Source organism: Psammomys obesus, unplaced genomic scaffold (assembly GCF_907164565.1).
Source record: "Psammomys obesus unplaced genomic scaffold, mPsaObe1.curated_primary_1811, whole genome shotgun sequence".
Classification (NCBI taxonomy): Eukaryota; Metazoa; Chordata; class Mammalia; order Rodentia; family Muridae; genus Psammomys; species Psammomys obesus.
In genome coordinates this window covers 4,356,810-4,381,078 of record NW_026596109.1, presented here as the reverse complement: position 1 = coordinate 4,381,078, position 24,269 = coordinate 4,356,810, and the positions used below count along the sequence as shown (strand labels likewise).

General features: G+C 41.8%; 1 protein-coding gene across 1 annotated transcript in view; it reads left to right on the top strand.

Annotated features, from left to right (window-relative positions):
• Window positions 1–24,269, top strand: part of Jak1 (Janus kinase 1) — a 119,476-nt gene that overhangs the window by 53,418 nt on the left and 41,789 nt on the right. The window contains exons 2-3 of the mRNA XM_055628692.1: window positions 19,127–19,208; window positions 21,506–21,704. Of these exons, the coding sequence (XP_055484667.1) occupies window positions 19,203–19,208; window positions 21,506–21,704 (205 nt within the window). The 5' untranslated portion in view covers window positions 19,127–19,202. The remainder of the gene's footprint in view (window positions 1–19,126; window positions 19,209–21,505; window positions 21,705–24,269) is intronic.

Below are 24,269 nucleotides of genomic sequence, written 5' to 3'. Positions count from 1 at the left end.
TCTATCCTATGTTCCACTGATGATGCAGTGGAACAGTGAGGAAATATAGGAGGAAAGGGTATAAAATGATGAACAGCCGTGTGGCCATATGTCCCTGTTTGCTTGGGCTTGTGCCTGTGATTGGGTGTATAATAGCACCCCTTTTAACTCTATCTCAGTTTAAATGATAAATTTTATCTTCACCTTGTTCTCATAATACCATAAAAGAAAGGGTTTTTTTTTTTTTTGTCCTCATTATTTTAGTCTCAAGTCATTTACCAAATATATAAGTATTTCTTTGATGTTTTCTGGCAATTTTCTCAATTGTTTTTCAATTTCATCTCTCCAACTAAATTGATGAGTGGATACGAATTGTTTCTATGCTCCTGAAAAAATTTATTGATTTAATGTGACTCAGCTCTAATGACCCTTTGATTGCCCATTTTGACTTGTATGTCCAGAGAAAGTAAATGCCAAGTGTAGGGAGAGAGGGACAGAGACAGAGGCACAGAGGAAGAGCATGGGGGGGGGGGGGCATGAGGCTGAGAGGAAGCATGATTGTGTGCTGCATGCTTACATGAGCAAGTTCAGGGCAATGGCTTTGTGGAGGAAAGTAGGAACAGGGATACAAGTTTCATCTCAGGCTGATGCCCTGACTACTAAATCTCCCAATATTGTTATTTTTAAGTGTTCCATAAATCTCCAAGTAGGGGGAGGTCAACAGAAATCCCAGGTCATATTCTTCAAAATATTCTTCAGAACTAAGACCAGAAAAGTTTCACATTCTTCAAAGAGCAGGACCCTATACACACATGAAAACGAAACAAAACAAAACAAAAAACAGTGCATTGAATTTAATTTGAGCATGTCTTGCTTTCTTTTTCACCTTTGGGAAATTCTCCCAAATTTATTCCCCATCTTCACTATCTCTGGAAAGCTGTAGCTTGCAAGTAACTTTGCACCACTCTTGACTTTTGGTTTTATAAATTTTGTTGGTCTTAGATGCTTTGTTTAAAATATATTCTTAGCCTAGTGGTTACACACCCCTTTAATCCCAGCACTCTCAAGGCAGAGGCAGGCAGATCTCTGAGTTTGAGGCCTGCCTAGTTTACAGAGTGAGTCCCAGGAGAGCCAGGGCTACACAGAGAAACCCTGTCTCAAAAAGTAAAAATACAAAAAACAGACAAAAAGTATATTCTTGTTTTATTAAAAGTACTTTAATAAGCTAATCTATAATCTTAATAGGCCCCAACGGTGGCTTAGCAGATAAAGGATCTTGGCACCAAGCTTGAATTTTATCCTCAGTATCTTCACGGTAAAAGGAGAGATCTGAGTCCTACAAGTGATCTGTTGATCTCTGCATGCATATTGTGGCATGCACTCTTCCATAAATAAATAAATGTAATAGATTAAAAAAGCTTTATGTGTTAAGTTAGATATTAAATTATAAACATAAGATAAAGAGAGCATTGAGGTTTTGACATTTTGATATAATTATTTGAAGTATAAAAAGTAGAAACTTTGGGAGTCTCAGAATTAATAAGGAACATGCATGGCAATTTTGTAGTGAGGCTTTTGATGGTAGGGCTTCCTGAGCCCTGTGATCTTGTCTGGGAATTTTGTCTAGGAGTTCAGTACGTGTTTGCCTTTGGGCTAGAGAACTGCCATGCCTAATCACACAACTTCTCTGGATATTTACAGATACAGTGTGTGCTTACTGCTAACTTTAATAAAGGGTGCGTATGTATATGACGTGTGTGTACTTGCTATGAACATATGCACAATACTTCTCTGAGCGTATCCTTCCATTTTTAACAGACTTGGGATTTGCCCAATTAAAATTATTCAAATAGTGATTTGCTTGTATGGAGTCTAGGCAATACAGGACTACTAACCATTTTACTAAAATGTGCAAATTCAAGCCAGACATAATTGATGATCCTTTTTTCTCCATCTGCAGACTGAAACTTTGACTAATGTACTAGAAACTTGACTGTATTGAAAGCTTGAGCGGTAGAATACATAAACTGGAACAGTGTATCTGGAAATGGTAATTAGTGGAATAACTTCTCTTATGTTGATTTAATAAGGTTATAGCCAAATGCAAGTGCCGTTTTTTGAGAGGGTCAGTGACATGAGACTGAGGATAGGAAACATGAGCCCGCTATTTGGCCTAGTAAAGGCTTTCTATTCAGAGCATTGGTAAGAATTGTGGGTTAGTACATTAAAGTTTCGACCTGAGCAGCACTTACTTGACCCCTCCACAGTGCAGTACTCTTTAGAGAAGATGGGTGTATTGAAGTGTCTGCATTGCTCTTCCAGTGAAGGGATCAATATTATCCATTATCACTATCCTTCTTTTACCTGCTTCATCTTTGGATAGATGATAAATGCCAGGTTCTTCTGAGCAGCTTTTAGGTTTCAACTGAGAAAAATCTGACCTAGAAGGATTTAGGCTAATGAGAAGAACAAATAAGCTTTATTTATTTTTTAAGATTTTTTTTTTTATTTATTATGTATACAATGCTTTGTCTGCATGTACACCTGCATGCCAGAAGAGGACACCAGATCTCATTATAGATGATTGTGAGCCAACCATGTAATTGCTGGGAATTGAACTCAGGACCTCTGGAAGAGCAGCCAGTGCTCTTAACCTCTGAGCCATCTCTCCAGCCCTGCAAATAAGGTTTATAATTCTGTATTAATCAGCAAATATTATGTTGGTGTGAGCAGAATCTTGCTTTTTTTCTTTAAATAGAAAAACTCCTTGGCATTGTTCTTCATTAAAAGTACTTTTCAATAAAGGATCATGTATGCGTGTCACTTTTATATTTTATTCTAGTTAGAGGTAACCGTCTTTTCAGGAGCGCAATTCTCTACATGAAGGTCTCAACATAGTAGGGCTCAGGTGTGTCCAAATACACTTTATATGTATGTTTTATTGCATTTGAAAAATGCAAAATTTAGACAGATGACATTGTGACAGATCCCGTAATTTTGGGACCCTGGGCTTTTTCTAAATCCCTTTTGCTGTAGCCTGAGGAAAGCTGAGAGGTTCCTGAAGCTACAGCATGTGATTCTTTTTTACAGGGCATAAGCTTTTCACCAGGAATGTATAGAGACATTTCTATACAATGGGTACACATGTCTCTGCTTCTCTAAAGCACTTGCTCTCATTCCTACGTTTTTTCTGTTGAGGATTTGGCAGGATGAACTGGCTCCAATGCTGTCATCAGTGCTTGTTCCATGTCTAGTTTGTCTCTGGTTTTGTGAAATAGGCTGGCCTGGAACTTACTGTATCACCTAAGCTAGAATGGAAATCATTTTTTCTTTGCTTCTCAAGTGCTTCAGTTACAGGCATGGTTCACTACAATTAATCTAACCCTTCTTGCTCCCTAAAGATTATTGTTCTCTGTGTGTCAGTGTATTTGCATGTGTAGAGACCAGAATCTGCTCATTTTATTGAGGTGGGCTCTCTCCCTGAACCTGGAGCTCACATTTTCTCTGATAGGCTGGAAGCAAGCAAGCCCCGCTTTGTCTTTCTTAGAGCTTTGGTTATAGGCATGTACAGGATGTCCAGCTTATGTGGGTGCTGGAACCTGAACTCTGGTCCTCATGATCACACAGCAAGTGCACTTAATTACTGAACTACATCTACAGTCCACCAACCTCTCTTTCTCTCTCTTTTTTAAAGGTTTATTATTTATACAGCATTCTGCCTGCATGTGTGGCCAATGTACCCGAAGAAGGCACAGATCTCACTTAGATGGTTAGGAGCCACCATGTAGTTGCTGGGAATTGAACTCAGGACCTTTGGAAGAACAGTCAGTGTTCTTAAGCTTTGAGCCATTTCTCCAGCCTGAATCTCTCTCTTTAGAAGATTTTCACTGGAGCTGCAGACATGACTCAAAAGTTAGAGGCATTCGCAGCTCTTGTAGAGATCCCAAGTTCGATTCCCAGCTCCCTTGGGAGACTTACACCTGTAATTACAGTTCTAGAAGAGAAATACCCTCTCTGACCTCCTCAGGCACCATGTACACATAGATGCACAGACTTTGATTCTGAAAAAAACACTTATACCCGCAAAATAAAAATAAATAAACCTAAGGATTACATTGCTTTTGGAAAGAAAAAATTTCCTCAAATAGACCCAGTTGTAAAGGTGTTGCTGGGGAGGCTAATGTGCTTTGTCCCATGAATGTCCCACCCCTTTTCATCATTTCTTCTGAACAGAAGAAAACATTGGAATTTGTGTACTTGACAGGATGATAAAGGAAAACACAAGCACAGAATGAAAAGATGGAGCAGCCCATATCTCTCTTTCAAAGTCCAAGAGACAGCGTGCATACTGGAAGCAGTTTTGTTCTTAATAGTTGGAGATCTTGGTTGGGGACTTAGTTCTCTGTTGTCTAATCTGAATCAGTATTCCCACAGTCATCCCCATTTGCAGCTTAGCAAGCATTCATTTATGATTTGTCAAGTGGCATGCTAGACACAGCAGACACAACAAACACAGTCATTACGGCTCTTGCCTTTTCTGGTGCTTTTGCTGAGACTATGATGACTGAGGATACTTAAGCCACATTGCAGTGTGAGAATTGTTAGCTGCAGGAACATTTTGAAGCTAATACTGATGGAATTAATAATAGTTCAGATGTGGGATGTGAGGACATAGATGTGTCAAGACTGACCTTTGGGAGTTTGCTTAGACACTGTGGTGAACACTGGCATTTGAGACGGTGACTGCTGGTAAGGAGGGAGGAGGTGGTGCTGGTGTGAGCTCTGAGCAGAGCTGTGGAACAGGTAGTTGAGCGTTTGAGATTAGAGTTGAGATAAGTAGTTTTTACATCTTCAATCTGGATATGATGGCTTTGGTTGTCAGTGCAAAGAGAAAAAAGGTGAAGGTGGAGGTCTGAGCCTTAAGCCACCAGTGTCTGGGAATGGGAAGTGGGGAAACTCTAGCCTGAACACTTGACTGAACCTGACTCTTCTCCCCTTCAGCTTGTAACAGGTGTCAAGGGGAGATCATACTTGAGCACCCTCATGACCTATTTCTTGCTTATTTGCATCCATAAACACAGGAGTAGGAGGTTGTGTATATAAATGATTTTTCCACTGAAAATTTCTTCTGAATCTGTTTTGTGATACTGTGTGAGAGTTGTGATTTGGTGAACAACAGAAGTTTGCAGTATGTACTTTAACACTGAGGAAAGTCGGTGGGTAATAGGAAGGTTAGGGAAATGTAACAGTCCCATACAGTGCTACATGCTCTCAGTATGATTGTATTTTAGTCTGAGAAAATGTGCCCCAGAAGGATCTGTGAACTTTATCACTGTGAACAAGATTGTTATACTCAAGAAAATATGTGTTGTATATTAAGTACTTTTGTAAAATATATGTGTACTAATTATGAATTGCGTTTAGTTGGTAGCGTCTGTTTTTGTGAACAGATGCATGCTAAGGCTCCCAGTAAGCTGTTAGAACTTGCCATTTCCCTGCTCTGCTCTTCTCCTCTCTACCATCCTCTGGCACTGGAAACCAGGCGGGGTTTCCTGAAAAGTGGGCTCTGTTCTGGGAAGATGTTGTGGCTCACTGCCAGTGTGTCAAATAACGCAACCAGTCCCATGGTGAAAAGAGAAGACTTGCAGAAAGATAGGGATAGAAACAAGAAAATCAGGTAGGTGGAAGGATTAAAATAAGGTCTATGCTAATGGAAGCTGAGGTCATTTGGGATGGGTTTCTGGAAGGTCCCCATTCTCTAGGCACTTAGTCTCTCTCCTTGAGTTTCTTCCTTTGTGCCCACCTGCTTTGGTCAGAATTGCCAAAATTTGTCCTAAGAAGTTGGATTACTGAGTAACAGATAAATATAATTTTTCCCAGGCCTTTGTTTCTGGAACATTTACTTGAAGCAACAGTACAGAAATTTCCATTCTTCCTGCTTTGGAAGTTTGATCTGATTGTATTGAAATCTAGATTTGATCTCCTGTTTCTGTCTGTATCATTTTAAGATGTGTTACGTGAACAAGAACAGTCTGAGGGAGAGGAAAGTGATGGATAAATGTCATTTCTGGAAATCTACCATTTATCATTTATCCAGGAGTAAGGTTCTCCGAGGTGGTATCTCTGGTGAACTTTAGGAATTTAAGTGCAAGAGAGCACGGAGATCATCTGATGTAGATTCTTTCAACTACATGTTCCATTAGAAAAAAAAAAAAAGAGTTCCCTAGCATGGTGGCACACACCTGTGGTCCCAAATCCCATCTGTGATTTCAGATAAACCTGAACTTTGGTCTTCATGATTGTACAGCAAGTGCCTCAGGAAGCTGAGGCAGGAGGGTTGCAAAGTTGAAGCAAGTCTAGGCTAAAGAATGAGACACTTGCCCTCTCTTCCTTACTCTCTTACTCTTTCCCTCCTCCTCTCTCCCCCCTTCCCCTAATAAACCTCCCACGTGGAACCGAAAAAAAAAAAAAAAAAAAAAAGAATGAGACACTTGTCCCAATTCCCCATCTCCAGAAAAGAGGTGTCTTGATAAATAATTTGGTAGAAGTTGAACACTACTCCACGTGATGTCAAATGTTTGTGAGCTCTTCTTGTTAAGAATTATTTAACTCTTGTTTGACCCATGGTTTTGATTTATTTCATTAAGGGTTCCTTTGTTCTTTTTTTTTTTTTTTTCTCTCTCTCTCTCTTTAAGTGCTGTGCCCTAGAACAATCACTGTTGCACTAAAGTGCAAAGAGTTCCAGAGAACATGGTGTTTGGGGTGCTTTTTTAGTTAAGCCATTGCATGTAAATTAAGCTTGATATTTTATTCCTGTGGTTCCTGTCCTCATTTGTAATATGAGTAGGTGGAATGAAATAGTCACTAATGTCACCAATAGCTGTGACATTTTCTGGCTCTGATTCACTAATTAAACCAACCTTTAAAAAGTCTGTTTATATAGGAAAGGCTTTATCCTTCTTGCTTTTTTGTACCTAGTTTACTGCCTGCCATGTAATAGCATTCTCAGTAAATGCTGAATAAATGCATACTTCAGGGGTTCAGGACATGGGGCCAGAAGTGCTTGCAGGTAGTAAAGTAAAAATGATCTTGTCTGTGGCCTTTACGAATTTTCCCAGAAGACCGGGAAGTGTCACGGAGAGAACTCAGATGAGATTTTGAATTGTTGTCATCTGTGGGATAGCTACTGTGCAAGATTGAATAGTTGGGGGGCTTTTTCTAGCTCCCAAATAATGAGACAGAAGCCTATTAGATTTATTAATAAACTTTAGAACACTAGAACTGGGTAGATACTCATTTATTTTAATCCTCTATGCTACTCCCCAGTCACACACCCTGAATTACTTGCCTTATTGGTCCTGTCTGGGCTCCTTCAAGTCAGTCCTTATGGCCACATACATCCTTTCTCTCTCTCTTCTTTCTTTTGCTCCCTTGTTGTCTCTACCTGAGACCCCTTGACTGGGAACAGAAATCCTGCCTACTGTCCTCTCTCAGCCCTCTGTAGGTTCTCCAACTTCTTTATTAACTAGTCAGAGATAGTTGGGGAGGAAAGTTTGCACAACATTAATCAATGAACGTGAAAATGCTCACATTGAGGCACAGAATTCAGCATCTGAATACACAGTGTACCAGACTAACCTCCAATGTAAGATCTTTGTCTGGTGTGCAGATTAGAACAAAAGTGGGCTGTGTCACGTAACTTTCACAAGAAGTGTCACTTAGTTAGGGTTGCAATATAGTCCTCTTTTCCCTACTGAAGACTTTATGATACAGCCAACTCAAAGAAGCAAGTTAGTGTTGTTTTGTTTTATAGATAAAGGAGTGGAGGCTGAGAGACTTAGGGATGTGTCCAAGTGGGCATGACTTCTGAGTGAAAAGCCACAATTAGGACCTGCATGTATGATTCTAAACCACGAGGCTTCCTGGACCCCATCATGCTTAATGTCTTTCATCATCCCATTCATGTGAAAAGCTGGCCTCAAACTCATGATACTCTTGCTTTAGCCTCTTGGGCTGGGATTACAGGCATGAGTCACCATACCTATATAAGTTTTTTCTTTCGTTTTGTTGTGCTATATCATATTAAGTTGAGAGAGATGTTAAGAACACTGAAATGACGGTGGGAAGAAGGGAGTCCTGGTGAGAGTGATGGTCTGAGAGAAGGAAGCATGCTGAGTCTACCAACTGGGGATGGCAGAGACTGTTCTGCCACTGCCAAGATCCCTCTCTTTCAACAGGAGCCTTTGCCATACACAGTGATATTCTCGGTAATGATGACACCAAGGTGAGGCCATGCAAAGAAGTTCTGGCCGACAAGACATCAGAAGACATGCTGGGTGGCAACTTCTCTCCTGGAGGCTAGCTCTGGCCTTTGCTTTTTTATTAATCCCTTCTAGGACCTGCAGCCTAGAACAGGGGTGCTGCCAACTTAAATGATGAGGAGAAAGACCATAGCCAAAGGATGAGCCCAGTGAATGTGTTGTGTCCACTCAAAGAGCTGGTCTTTTTGAAATAGGTTACCATATCAGTGAGGGACCATATTTTTCCAGCGTTTTTATGTGTACCAAAATGAACATAAAATTATTCATTTAGACACTGTAGTTTGTACATTTAGGTGTATAATTCATTGGCTTTAAGCATAGGCACAGTGCCATGTAACCATGACAGCCTTTCCCTTCCAGAATTACTTATTCATCAAGCAGTCACCCTTCATTCTCCACTGCCCAAATCCTATAGTCACCTTAAAACTTGCCTCTGACTTTGACTACTCTAGATAATTAGTAAGTTACATAATATTGGACTTCCTTCACTTAGCTTACATGATTTTGTAGCATGTTATATAAGTTTTATTATTTTGCATGGGTTAATATTCCACTATATATAAGCCATACTGTTTATCCACTCATCTCCTTTATCTATTGGCAGACATTGACTGTACTTCTTCAAAGCTAGCCTGGCAACTGAGTGAAATCTTGTCTCAAAATAGTTAGAAACAGGTGGGGCTTTTGGGAGTGTTGTTTGTTTGTTTTTGTTTTTTAAAGGATAAAGGGCTAAAGATGTAGCTCAGTGGTAGAGTACTGGTCTAGCATGTGTGAAGACCTAGGTTCAGTACTCAGTACTGCTATGTATAATGCATATGATTGCATTTACTGATTTTTGTGTTTGTCTGTGGACATGAACAGTTAAACTTACTTTGCTCTTTGATATTCTCTTGAAGAAATGCTCATGGTAGAAGAGCCTTTTTTTTTTTTAGTATTTATTTTGGTGTCATGTTGGAAGTTCTGAGATTTCATTTAGGGGCCTGAGTTTGTGACACAGTTACCAACTCTGCACACAGCTTTAGTGAGGATCAGAAATCTTCATGCCTGGCCGGGCACTCATTAGAGTGCCTGGTGAAACCTCACAGGCTCCTTGGAGACTAAACTAGATAGGGTAGGGATGGCTGTGAAAGCTCTATTAATTGTAGCTCCATTCCCCAGTTCTGCCCAAATGAAATTGGTCAAATTCCAAAGTTAAGACCTGAGAAGGTCTGAGATGGATTTTGAGCTATCAAAAATAGATAAAATTTCACTCAACATAATTTTTGTGTACACAGCCATATTCAGAGATCTGGAAAGACCTCATGTCTATTTTTTATCCAGAACACTGAATTCTGGGTAAGAAGGATCAGGCCTTTATGAGGAGCACTGCTAGGTAATAGATGTCCTCATGTCCCCTGACTTCAGACTCTGTGTTAGGATAACATGTTGTCAAGATAATTCCACTGACTCCTTGGAGCAGCCCCCTGAGTATGTCTGGGCTGCAGAAGCAGTGGGTATTGGATCACCAGCTATGGAATGCTGATTCCCTACACTGTCAGTCCAGTTGCAGCCCTGCTCTTTAGTCAGGACAAAAGCTGTGGGAAAGTTCTGACTTATTCACACCTACCTTGTGACTCACTGGAAACCTCTAGCCTCTCACTTTATCCAAAAGTTCCGTGCCTGTGTGCATACATAACGGGGTGAGTGAAGTTACAGTTCTTGAACTTTACTTATATACCCAAGTGGTTATTTGCTGAGTTCAGTTTTGTTGTCTCCAGACATTCACTCTGGAGCTGGTGCCAGGGGTGGATGGGAGAAGGTTTTCAGCTGTGGTAGCCATCCATAGATCTGTTGGTGATGGAATATTTGAAAAGAAGCACGTCATTTTCATACATCCAGTCTTCAAGCATCCCATCTGTATACCTTCTCTGTTACCTTCTGAGTCCCTGCCTTTACACAGCACGTGTGTACACATGGGATTTGCCCATGCCAAAGGGAGTTACATGTTCTCAGGAGAGGGATCTGCAGGGGAAAGGTTGGTTTTCTTGGTAGGCACCTGCATTTCCCTGGAGCCTGGGCCAGCCTTCTTCCTTCGCTCTGTCTGTTCTCTGTATCCTCTGTGCAGCCTCTGGTCAGGGGTTTTATAGTTTATCATTCTGTCTTCTTGCTCTCTTTGTATTTTTCTTGTTTGGAGTATTTCCCATAGTCAGCTTGTGTTTTCACAGTGCATGTATCCTCCCATCTCTAAAGGCCCCATTCATGTTCTACTTCGTTTGCAGTGGTCAGGGTATTGCATGCTTTCTGTGGGCCAGGTGCTTTGCTAGGCACATCTGTCTGCCACATATATCTGTTATTTGTCTATCACTAACCGACAGACTGTGTGTGTGTGTGTGTGTGTGTGTGTGTGTGTGTGTGTGTGTGTGTATCTTCTACAGAATTAAAAAAGAAAAAGAAAATACTTAGTATTATCCTTATTCGCAGGAAAAAGAAAATACTTAGTATTATCCTTATTCGCAGGAGAAAAGTTCAGTTGCAGAAAATTGAAAGCTACTTGAACCTCACTGCTAAGGTTCTTCATGACCTGACCAAATTTACCACGCTGGTTTCCCTCAAAGTCTTCTGGGGTTGACAGTGTCAGCACCATCTGTGCTCCTTGACAGTGTGCTCTTTTGTCTTGGTGAGGTGTGTTCTTCGTTTGGCAGTTCACTCATTCTGAGGCGTGGATTTGATGACTGTCTTACTGGGTTCTGTTCACTCCACTAAGCTGCATGCAGACTTTATATGGTGAGTTTGTGTTTGTTACTTAAGAGGTCCAGGAGGCAGTGGGTATTTTCTCCTAGCTATATTTAACCCAATTAGTCATTTACATCATACCATAATGTTTTCTTCCACTAATTACTGATTGTTCTTAGCGAATTATCCTTTGTCTTCCCCTTTTTACACTTTTATTTTGTAGAAAGTACAGGCAAGACATACTATGGTTAGGGTTTGTATGATTTTCCTGTTCTTCTTCACCCCCAGCCAAAAAGCAGAAAAAGCAAATGGAATGGAATGCCAGCCAATTGAAGGGTTGTCTGTTAGACAAAGAGTTTTTTGACAAGCGTGATGGAGGTACGCATGCTGTAAACCTATGTGGAACTCACCATAAGGTCTCAAAGTGTCTCATTAAGTTGGTTTTACCTGTGCATATGCAGAATAGAAAGTGTCTTGATAAAGGAGAGATGTCTCTGGACACCTTTTCTAGTTAGTTGGTAAGAAATAACCAGAACTCAAAACTCAGTGGCCCTTTCCATAGTTCCTGTTGCTAGATTTTTTTTCTCCCTTTCAGTGGAAATATCATCAAACTTTTGCGTAGATGCAAACTAGACAACTTGAAATTTGAGCTTGTTAAGTTGTGTGGGGACTCACTAGGAAGTGTGACCATAAAAGTAGAACTTGGGCTGTGGGGACACACACACTACGGGTAAGAATGGAGCAATTGGCAGAGCCTAAAATGGGGCTCCATGCTTTGAGATGTAGTTTCTAGCTCCCTGTGGAACTATGGTATGCTTTGGAGGTAACTGTTGAGAAGGAGACCCGAGTGAAGACTGAGTTCTCTTGTGCCCAGTCTCTACTCAGCCAGTTATGTTGCAATGTCTTTAGCTTCGTGTTGTGGGCAAACATGAAGCCCCAGAGGAAGTATGGCTTGCTGTTTTAGGCTCAGCTGGACAGATGCACATATTAAATAAAGACGGAAATATGGAACATTTTATTCTTGGTAATTTTGTTGAGTATTTTATACTAGTGATTTTCAAATTATAGATCCACATTCATTAATGGACTGTGAAATCTATTTTCAGGCTTTAGCATTTTAAAAAGTGTATAGATGGAAGACAATAGGGTAGCATTTAAAATAGTGAATGGCACCCAGTGAGGGTAAGACTTTGTTTCCTTTTTGGATTTTTCAAGCAGGATCTCATCTATAGCCACGCCTGGCCTCAAAGCTCACCTTTTTAGAACAGGAGGCCTTGTCCAAAACAAACAAACAAACAAACAAACAAACAAACAAACAAACAAGAAAGAAAAGAAAAGAAAAGAGGGCTCAAACTCATGGTGAGCCTCCTGCCTCTGCCTCCTGGCTCTGCAGGCATGAGCCAACTTACCTGATATGGGTGTTATAAGATGTATTTCTTACTGTAGTTGTAGTCCTTAAAGCACAAAAGTGTGGCTGTGCTGCAGGAAGTGGGCATAGGTAAGGGATAGAGGGTGGTCTCAGCTCTACCTACTGGACACTGCTGGAGGCTTGAGTCACCTGCTCAGGGCTCTGCCTGCAGGTTAAGGGTGACACCTTGGGTGGTGTGTGTGGCTCAGTGGTGGAGTATGTTTGCTTCAACTGGGTGGAACCCTGGGTTTGATCTCCAGCCTGGAAGAAAAAAAGTGTAACTATAAATACTGATCATAATTTCTTTACTGAGAAGTGCTGGGGTCTCTGTAGGGAAAGCTTTTTTCCTTTCATTTTCTCTTACTTTTTTTTGAAATCCAAGTCTGTTTTGAGGTAGTAGTCAAGTTCCTTTAAAGCATAGACTGAATAGATATTATGTTTGGGATTTTCCACCACTTGATATGTCTGCATTGCTTGCATGCCTTCCTGAGTGGTCTTCCATGAGACTTCAGGGCTAAGGTGCTCTGGCTTCCTTCTGAGTACCAAGCTATCAAGAAGGTATTGTGCAAAAAACAGAGTCCCCACCTGGTAATGGCTAATGACCTGTGGTGGTGGTGACAGCAGCAGTGGTGGCCTCTGCGTTATCCATCGTCTTACCCTAACTACTCAGAGAAGTGACTACCCAAGAATGCTAAGTGGTTAAAGCCATGGTTTCCTTCAGACTTTGCCAAGTGGTGTGCCATCAAGCAAAGTTCTTGGTTTCATGACATTGTCAAAATTACGTTAGTGAAAAATGTGTCAACTTGTAGCACAATATAGTTTTTCACATTTGCTTTGACCCTCCCTTTAGTCCTCCAGATGTATGCTCTTGTTCATTTGTATGTGCATGTATGTGTAGAGGTCAGAGGTCAATTTCACCAGAAAAGTTTAGAGCCTTGAGTAAATTTAACAGAAACTGATCAAATGGCTGTAAAGCTTTTAACTTTTAGCATAAGATTAGGGAAATCTCCAATCATAACAATTGCACAAAGCAGTCAGTTTTATAATTGCTGTTTTATATTGTACCCAAGGCCACACAGAAAGTATTAGATCTGATTGATTAGTCCAGTTTGGGGTGACTAGAGTCCCAGAGTTCTAAATGGGTACATCTGTGGAGAGCCCTGGAGCTCATTCAGTACTTTTTCATTCTGTAGAACTTGAGTCCTGAGATGTTAGGAGGCTTACTCAAGACCGGGCAAGACATGGCCATTTGTCTTACTGGGACAGGCTGGCACAGACTCTTTTGCAGCCTTTCCCACTTTCCCATAACATCTACTGTTTCCTGTTTTCTCTACGTGCTCTTTCCTGGTCCTCCGGTCTCATCACCTGCTGGTACCATGCTAGGGATTTTCCTTTCTTCTGGGCCTTTTCTGGAACTGTTGCATGCCCATCCACCCTTTTCAGTTTTGATTTTCTCCACGTTGGGAGCTGCTCCTGTCCCAGGCTTCCTAGCACAAGCTTCACATTATGCCTTCTTGACTGCACAGTCCCCACTGCCAGTTCTGCATCCTACCATGTCCTTCTCCAGATGCTGAGGTTTCTGTTCATCTTACCAGCTGGAAATAGATCTCATGGTTTCGGTGTGCATGCTTATGTCTCTGTTCCCTGTTTTGTCTGTGTATCCCTTGTTGCCTGCATCTTTCCCAGAAAGGAACGAAATGCCAGCAAGGGCACTGGACAAGGAGTCGTGCCCCTCACTGGCAGTTGATCATGGGAATGTCCTAAGCCAGCTCTTTTCATCTGTGGATGGTCAAAGATTTGAAAGCCCCCTTTAGGGGCAAAATGTGTAAATAAATGCTCGGTTTTATTGTTATGGTGCAGGTGCTATCACAAGTACTTTAGGTGGATGTTTAAGAAGTGCTGACTGAAAGACAAGCCGTTTGTGTCCATCATCTGTTTTCCACTCCCGTTTTAGAGATAAGACCTCATTATGTAGTCCAGGCTAGCTTGGAACTTGCTTTGTAGCTCTGGCTGTCTTCATCCTCATGATGCTTCTGCCCCTTCTTCCTAAGTGCTGGAATGAAAGGCTATGCTGCCAGGCCTGGCCCTACTTCCGCTTCTGAGTATCCACCTCTGCCGCCATAGTTTTGACTCTGAGGAAGGAAGGCAGTGGCGATGGCTTCACTAAATCTTATCATGGCCCCTTTAATAACATTATAGCTACATTAATGGAAATTAGTTTAAAAGGAGAAAAAGTAAAGCAAAATCGAGCTGTACAGCATCTTGATGCAGCATGGCTTTTAGGAAGACACTGACTTTAATTAAACAAAGTACTGTTCGCTCAGTCAGAGACCTCTTCTTTGGCTAAAGCAGGCTCTTTGGGAACAAAGCAGAGCCCGACCCATTGACTTGGCATTGATCATTTGTTCATCCCTAGAAGTTTATTGTAAATGAAGAGGCATTTATTATTGTGGGGTATTCCTGGAATCGCTGCTATAGTTAGAAGTGAGTGATTCTGTGTGACAGGAATGGCATATAGAAAAGCAGTAATTCTGACTTGCTGACAGGAAAAAAAAAAATGCAAGTTTTGTATTTATGTTATGTCATTCTCTTGGCTGGAATCCAGCAGCTTTACAGTATCTTGCTGTGCTCTCGGAAGAACGTTACCCAGGTCTCAGCAAAGTGCTGGTGTCTCGGGAGAGACAGAGAAAGTCTTTCTGTACTGTGGGTGGGAGGACTGGTGGTACCACTAGAAGACAGCAGATGGTTTTCCTGGCCCGTATGTGAGGACCGTAAGAGAGTTCCAGTCCAGGCAAGGTAGGCCTGTGCTGCATAACAGGGATACTACTCTCTCCAGTGGCAGCAGTGCTGTAGCTGTGGCCGGAGCACAGGCAGGGTGGGGCAGCTTAATGACTTTGCTGCTCCTGTTTGTTTTGAAACAGGGTCTTGCTGTGCAGATCAGGTTGACCCAGGTTGACCTCAACTCACTTTGTAGCCTAAACTAGTCTGGAATTTATAATCCTCCAAACCTCCTGGGTGCTCGATTATAGGCCTACACCACCACGCCCAGTTTAATGGCTTTTTTTTTTTTTTTTTGAGTGTTCTTTTAAAAAGCTTGCAGTGAGATCAATGTCCTGGGTGGATGTTAGACTGAAAACTACTAAAAAGCCAGAGGAAACAGGGGTGGTGGTAATTGTAGGTTGATTTCTTGCCCTGTGGCAAGGGCAAGGTCCTTGAATCAGGAGCCACACATTAGGACTCTTCCCACTCATACTGGTTAGCTCAAGACAGCTCAGACTTTCTAGAGATGAAGTGCCAGTGCTCTGTCATAAATTGTGAAGTCACTTTGTATGTATTGGGGCTCCCTCTTGACTGGAACTGTATCTGTAAGCATAATCAGATGAACAGAAATTATGGTCAAGATCAAGTTTCCTGAGAGTTGAACTCTGTTGAGTGTTTTATGTGTGATGTTTAGCTTCTGACAGTCCTGTGAGATAAATGCCAGTTTTATCTCCTCACTTGCATTGACAATATTGAGGTTCAGGGATATTAAGTAATTTGCTTGGGAAGCCAGATTCAAGTGATCCAGGGCAGTAGGACTCCAGCCTTTGTACCTACCCCTCAGCAGGCTGAGACCAGGCTTCTGCTTATTCTGTGGCACTGCCCAGCAGCTTTCTAGCCTGGAGTACTCTAAGTTTATCAACATTGTATTGGTACTTTTTGCTTTAGAAAGGTTTTTGATTCCTTAAAATAATTCATTGTAGGTAAGATAGTATCTGGCCTGAGACTCAGTATTTAGAACAGGCTAGACTCTTAACTCAAAGAGAGACTCCTACTTCTGCTTCCCAAGTGCTAGGGTTAAAAGACATGCACCCTGGCAGCTGGCAAGATAGTGTCTTTAGTGAAAATAATCAAGCACATGCAATGATTCATTTAGATTCTAACCATTGATTTTAGCCATCACATAGTCTTTTTGCTACACAAATTTGGCAGTGGTCTTTGGCTCAGACACTCACAATCTGATGATAGCATGCTGTATTATTAGAACTGTCTAGTTCAGTTTCTGTTTTGCCCTCCATCTGAAATTTAATCATCTCTTTATCACTTACACAAATATTAATACTCCAGGAGCCATCTGGATTAGAGTTTTGAGTTGGGTGTGTTCTGATTTATAAAACTGTTTTATTGTTTTCCTTGCAGAGCTGCTTGTCCCTTACATAAGACTGTGATAAAGAATTCGAGAAATCTATAGAACTTCCCTGATTTCTCTTGCACATAAACCAGCTCCTGCAGACTTTGGCCACACAGTGACCCTGTGTCACTGAACGAAGGCCTCTTTTCTTTTAAATCCTTGCCTGTATAATAAAGGGAAGAGCTCACTGATTTTACCCAGACACTGTGGACTGTCATCTCTATTGTTCCTATTTTAATTCTAAGCTATTTGATGGCCATTTGAAATCCCCAGTAAAGTATGTCTTTTAAATGGTGTTTTGTGATTCCTGATGGTCTGTGTTTCTGGCACTGAAGATTTTCTTTTATAGTAAGAAACTCAGCTTGGTTTCCAAAACCAATGAATAGATTTTGTTCCTTTTCTGCTTTCTCTACAAGTGATCAGGTAAACTACAGTCTGTCTTATTTTGACACTGTTTCATGGATAAAACCAGGGTACAAATGGAACACCAAAATTACTTGTCATCATGACAGGGGCAGCCATCCTTTCTTGTAAGTAGATCCACAGTGCTATTCTTGAAGAGCTTAGTATAGGTCCTAGAATGCTTTTTAAATGCTGTATGTCTTATTTTTTATTATTAGAATGTCAGTTCCCTGAGAGTTCATTATATTAATTCAGCATGCAAAATACCAGAGTTAATTTGTGTACTGTCTAGGAATCCTGAAGCTAACCATGTTCCTCAGGGTTTAGGCCATCTCACAAATCTGAGCCGTAGTTCTTTCTGCCCAGCAGTACTGGAGATGAAATACACTGTAATTCAGTCTCATGCTGTTTGCAGCAGATAACAAAGAATGGGACACAAAACTTCTCCTGGTTATAGGTTGTCATGACATCCTCGTTGTAGGAGAAGGTTAGCATTCAGGGAAATTCCGACTCTGCATGACATAATGGTACATACTAAAAAGCTTTAAGTACAAAAAAGGATGTTGCAGTAGTCCCCATGGAAGGAACCTCAGCCTGGCAGGACTAGTAAAGTGTCTTCTGTTCTAAAGGGCTCTGAGTCTGTGAGCTTTTCCTGGTTTGGGGTATGCTTCTTTGTGTTTGAAAGCAGAGTTCTCAGTCAGGCTTGGTTTGCCCTTGGTAAAGGCATGCAGCTGTGTTCTTAGCAAGTTTTGCCCATGCCCTGTGTGAAAAGGAATAGTTTCTAGTCTAGTGCTTGCACTCCAGGCCTTTGCGCATGCTGATGCTCTTGCTCGGACTGCCTTCAACCATTGGTGGTTTTGCCTTCCCTCTTCCACTCCTTGCACTTCCCAGAGTTCCAGGCTGCATCACACTGTCTATTTTGGTTGTCTGTGTCTCTCTGTCTAGGTCAACTATTCCACATGGGCAGGGGCTCATTTGCTCTTTTCCTTAGCTAGTTTATTTTCTGATATGGAGAGCCATGCAAAGCAAATGGAAGGCTTCTAAATGTGGCGATTGAAGCCCTGTATCTACGCAAAGCACAACATTGTCCTTTGGTTATTTTCTAATGGTTGTTGTCATGTGAGACTGTGTGTCCACTCACAGTCTTCAAACACTTGTCATGCACTGTTATTTTTAAAGCGGAAGGTAAAATGATTTGTTATTTCAGTATTTTTGAAGTTACTTGAATTTTAGTTGCCAAACCAAAGTTGCCACATCAAAATTCACACTCTTCTTTCCTGCCTGGCCTATGGTCACTATTTTTTAATTTTATTTTCTGTGGATTTTGAGTGTATGTTTGAGCATCATGTATTTCTCTTGGATCTCAGAAAAAGGTGTCATTGGATCCCCGGGAACTGGAGTTATGGATGGTTGTGTGACACATGTGGGTGCTGAGAACTGAACCCAGGCCCTCTGCAAGAACAAATGTTTTGAAACACTGGGCAGTTGCTCCAGCTCCCACCATCATTACTTTTACTAAAGCTCCTCTCATTGCAGAAAGGGTTCTTCTACTATCTCTAGCCTGTCACCAAATGGGTGAGAGGAACACCAAAGGTCCTGTGGTATATTGAGTTTTTATCCATGTTGCTTTCCATGGTGAGGAAGTAAGATGATGGGGACTGTTGATGGCTTACCTTCATCTTTTGCTTCCTAGTCCATCTCTGCCATGTGCTATCCAGGGCTGTACTTTCCTACAAGCAGATTCTGATAAAATATGCTAAGTAATGAAGAGAAGCTAATCTTGAATCCGTAAGTTGATAGCTGTTTGTTGGCAAAAACATGTTGTAGGAATGAGCACATTTGGCATCTGTCCTGTCACTCACAGTGTCAGGAGAGAAGTGTTGATAGCTGTTCTTAGGGCAGGGCACTATACTAGGAAGCAGCAGTTCTGGCTTCTTTAATTGGAGCAATGAAACATCTTTGATTTGTATACCCATTGTCTCTGTCTATTAATATCTTTTTCAGTCATCAACTATATCTTTCTTCTAAATGCATTTTCCTACATATGTAGGTTCTGCTGGTTTCTTAATGAAGACACCCTCTTATTTTGAAATCTAATTACCTCTGATTTGATCGATTTATTTTTATTTCTAGATCAGCTCTGAATGGGCTTTGGAAAGTAAAGAAGAAAATCCAGTCTGCTTTGCAGGAATCCTGGACAACTGAATAAATGCAGGTATGCACATTTGCCTTCTTTGTTTTTTCTTTTGAGGCAGGGCCTTACCTTGTGGCCCAGAGTTGTTATAAACTCGAGATCTTCTTGTCTCAGCCTACCTGGTATTGAGATTATGGCTGTACTAATACACCTGACCTTAAACTGTGACCATCAGCCTGTAGGACTGTCTGTGTTCTGGCCTTTTAATCTGTCCATCTATCTAATCTGTATATTATTCATTCCCAGTGTTGGATATGCTGGTTTAAACAGTCTTCTCACACCATAAGCCTCAGGAAGTTCTCTTGTGCCCTCTCCTGGATGGCCACTGCAGTTAACGGTGTACCTTCTGTTCTTTTGGGCTTTGGTGCATATTGCATTACTCAAAGGCCCCTAATGCACCTGTTGTACTTTAACTTTGTGTCATCTGTGTTGGTCGTGTAGCTTTGTGTCTACGTTTTCAGCTGCTGTAGAGACACTTTGTACAGTGGACCCTCTTCTGTCAGTTGTCAGTGGCCATTTTCTTTCTGTTGCTAATAGCACACTGTGCTTTGTACACATACAGTTTTGTGTATTATTACTTTAGAGTTAAGGTATAGTTTATAGTCTTTGAATTCTTCATCTGTTATGTCTACAAAGAATCTCTAAGACAGAGGTTTCTTTTGTCTTATGCTGTGAAGCAGGCCTAAAATACTGTTGATTTCCATCTTGGTTTTTCAGGGTGATCAAGTTAGGGTCTAAGTGCTGAGCTTTTGCTTACTTATCTGGACTGCAGGGTAAGTCATCAGATTAATCTTTGGCCTGATTTCAAGTAGATTCTAGTTTTTACATTATTTGGGATATTAGAACTTAAAATTGAATGCCTTTGATTTCTACTAGTGAGACTCATACCTGGGTAGTGTCCCTTTTCAATGGCCTCACTTCCTAGCCACAGCAACTAATAGACTAAGCAAGGGGATTTGGTGCTGAGGGTTATGACAGTATATGCTGTGTAGGACTCTTCATGTTTAGGGGCTTCTTTGCGTTCTCTCTCAAGTGCTTACTGTATGCCAGCCTCTGTACTTCATACTGGCTATACAAAGGCAAATACAGCTGTTATGTTCAGGGAATTCACAGCAGATGGGTATATGAATATGATTACCATAATATCTTGTGGCTAGTATGGTATGTTTAGGAGCACAGGAGAGATGGCATCCAGCTTAAGGGTACAACAGGGGCTTAGTGAAGGCTTCTTGCAGGAATTACTAGTGTGGGCTGGTTTCTGAAGAAGAGTGGACTTTGCCGTGAAAGCTAAGAGGTGAGGGTGTTTCAGTAGTGCCATCAGTGTATGTGAAGAACATTGGAAGCAGAATGGGTTGGGGTGAGGGGACAGGGATACCTGGTGGCCTGGATTTCAAGCAGCTAGAAGTGAGAGGAGTTAGGGCGAGGGGAACAACTACTGGGAGATATGAGGCCGTGTCAGTTTGAAACTAGCCTGCAGATAATGGGCAACTAGTAGAGGATCTGACCCTTGTTCCAGAGATAATACTTGGGCTGCAGGCAGGAAGGAAGGAAATAGTTTGGGGGCAGGAAAATGGTTGGGAGGTCATTGGTGTTGGGCAAGGCTTGGAAGGATATGTGGGGTTCCCCTTGCTCATTTCCTCCTTGCCCTTGCCCTGGACTCAGAGCCCGGGGCTGCTGCTTTGGCCCTGGCCCATGTGTTTTGAAGGCTCTCTTAGTGATTTTCTTGCAAAGAATTTACCTGTAGGTCTTACCTTGCATGAGATGCCTATCCTTCTTTTCCCTCAGGTGACAGGGACCTGTTAAAAGTCATCATCTTTCATGGCCTTTTCGAGTGCATAAGTAGCAGTCACTTGCTGTACACTTCCTCAGATGAGGACATGAACACTGAGGCAGCGTGGCCCATGTCTTCACCAAGCTTGCTGTTCGTTAGGAGATAGAACAGAAGACTGATTCTTTCTGTACGTTACTTAGAAGTTATGTGATCCCAGCAGAGGTAGCAATATTCTGACCATGCATCAGTCTTTTAACATCAGTGACTGCAGATAAGAGCTTATTTTTCAACTACAACTAGTGGGCAAAACGAGAAAACAATTCAAATCGTTCCTAAGATTCTGATTATTGAGAATATGGTGTGACTGCTTAGTTATTGTAAATAATTAATTATTTCTATGGTTTTATCTCTTTATAAGTCCTGACCTAGTTGGTATCCAGAAAGGAAAAGGGTAGAAGTTCTCATCAATATCACAGGTGCCTGCTTGCTTTCCTGCATAGCAAATAGCACATGGAATGACCACATTGTCTTATTTTCTTTCCTACAGTATCTAAATATAAAAGAGGACTGCAGTGCCATGGCTTTCTGTGCTAAAATGAGGAGCTTCAGGAAGACGGAGGTGAAGCAGGTAGTCCCTGAGCCAGGAGTGGAAGTGACCTTCTATCTGTTGGACAGGGAGCCGCTCCGCCTGGGCAGTGGAGAGTACACCTCTGAGGAGCTGTGCATCAGGGCCGCCCAGGAGTGCAGTGAGTACTGGCTGCAGGCGGGGAGGCTGCGTGGCGCACTGTCTAGAGGCACGTGTGGAGTCTCTCCTCTTTTTATTTCTGCTGAGAGCAACGTGTGAGTTCTGGGAGCCAAGGTTCTGTCTTACTTCCGAATCCTGGACTTTTACTCCTCACTGAAACATGCTATCTGTTTTCTTTATCATTAATGAGCTAGCTATAGAATACCAAGGAGTGACCCTTGCCTTCTGTCTTGGGAGACAGGCTCATTTTATAGTTCAGGCTGTCCTAGAACTCAGTATTTAGCCCAGGCTGGCCTCAAAGCTGTATTCCTCCTGACACCCGAGTGGTGCTGGGCTTGCAGGTATTTACCATCACACCCAGCCAAAGCTCCATTCTGTTTTCTCCCACGTCTCTGTACTTGGAGTGACACCAACACTAGCTGAGGGGCTGTGGAAAGCACCTGGTGCAAGTGTGAGTATGAAATTAGTAGCGCTGTTCCCTAATGTATTGGTGATTACTCTTATTCCTTAAGTTTGGCCCGTCCTTCTGTTACCTGGTTTGTTTTCTCCATGGGTACCAGGTTGAAGTAAGAATCTTAGGGTTGCCCTATGCTTGGTCATATTAGAGTGTGAAACGGAGGTTTGTGTATGAAAATACATACGTATGAAAATACCATGATAAAGCCTTTGTTCGCTAATCTGAAAATTAATTTAAAAAACACAAAAAAGGAGACTTGTTTTACTTAAAGTTAGTGTGTTACCTTGCTAAGGTAAAAAAACCAAAGCATCTAACAAAATAAAACTCCTTTCACTATCTTCCACCGTGGAGGCATATAGTATTTACCTACCTAATTCCATATGGAAAGTAAAGTAAGGCCATAAAATCATGAAAACAGCCACATAACTCATCCAGTTACTGTACTGAAGTTCACTGGACTATACACTTAAAACAGGTGGATTTATATTTGTAAATTGTATCCCAAGAAAGCTGTTTGGAGAGGGTTGTAGTAACTCTCCTTCCGGTGATGAGGTAGTTCACTGGGATGCTGGAGAGCCTGGTCCATGCTCTGCCTATGCCTTTAGCTCTGAGAGCAGCATTGTGGGAATGTTGTAGACAGTTTAAGGTCTTGGCAGTAACGTAGCTTATCTGGAGGCCCCATGTAATGCAGGCCCCAGTGCACATCTTTCTGCCTAAAGTGTTTTATCCACCAGAACATCCACAGAACGGGAAAGGCTTATGTTACGTGAAAGAATATGCTAAGCCAGTACCACATGGGATGAAATAGGCTGAGCTCTGCAGACTGTGGGAAAGGGAGGTTGTATTTATAAGAAACTCTGGCTAGCCAGTAGTTTGTCAGGTCTGACAGTAGGGGTGTCTGTTCCTCAGCGTAGTGTGTAGAGAATGGATGCTAGCTCTTCTGTTAATCTGAAAATTCGTAAACACTGAATGCTGTAGAATTTTCTAGCTCCCATTGTTAACTCTGGTAAGTGGTGTTGGGGCAGTGTTGCTTTCCTCTGCCTTTCTCACCTAAGTGGGGTAAAGTTTTTCCTTTTAGTTCGCATTGCTTCAACCCCTCAGTAGCTCTGTATTGTTCTGCGTCTCAAGTCTGCATGCTATTAGCTCCATAATCCTGAGTGAGTGAATAGCAGGAGGCATAGTTGGCTCCATTGTAAAATGACAAAGTAATGCTATTTCACTAAGTATCATGGAGATTAAAAGACAATAAAGGGGCCAGGCTGTGGTGGCACGTCTTTAATCCCAGCACCCTGAAGGCACAGACAGGTGGATCTCTGTGAGTTTGAGACTAGCCTGGTCTATAGAGTGAATTCCAGGACAGCCAAGGCTACACAGAGAAGCCCGGTCTTGTTTAGGGGCAGAGGAACAGGGGGAGGGGAAATAATAAAGAGCTCAACAGGTAAAGGCACTTGCAGCATGAGTTCTATCCCCAGGACTCAGAATGTAGAGTGACTGCATCATCTGGTTGTCCTCCCATACAGTGTTTGGAAGGAGAGAACCATTTCCACAGAGTTCACTCTGGCCTCCACATGTGCACCATGAAATGTGCATAGCCACACATACGCATCACCCACATGGACACAATAATAATTATAATAAATGATAAAAATGTAATCCTAATCTGATGCCTGACATGTAGTAAGTGTTTAGTAGTATTGTTATTTGGTACTTCTATATAGAAACGTATCTTTGCTTCTCCTGTTTCTTGCCAGTTATGGTTAAGTGTGATGTTAGAGTCAGACAGTGTCACCATTACACATAAATTATGCCTCAAATGCATTTGTGCACATTTAAATGAGGAGATATAAAAAGAAAGGCTGGATTTCCAGGCCGTCCTTGAAAGACCAGTTTATAAGTGCACACCTAGAGCCCCCCTGGAGCAGTCCTGGTGACACAGGTGCAAACCTAGATCATACCTGGAACAGTTCTTGTGACACAGGTGCACACCTAGAGCCCCCCTGGAGCAGTCCTGGGGACACAGGTGCAGTGCTTTTGGCTCCTGTTTTTAAAGGAATATGTGCTTGGAAGTGACTGAAAAGAAGACTTTTCTCATTGTTTCCTTTTTCTTTT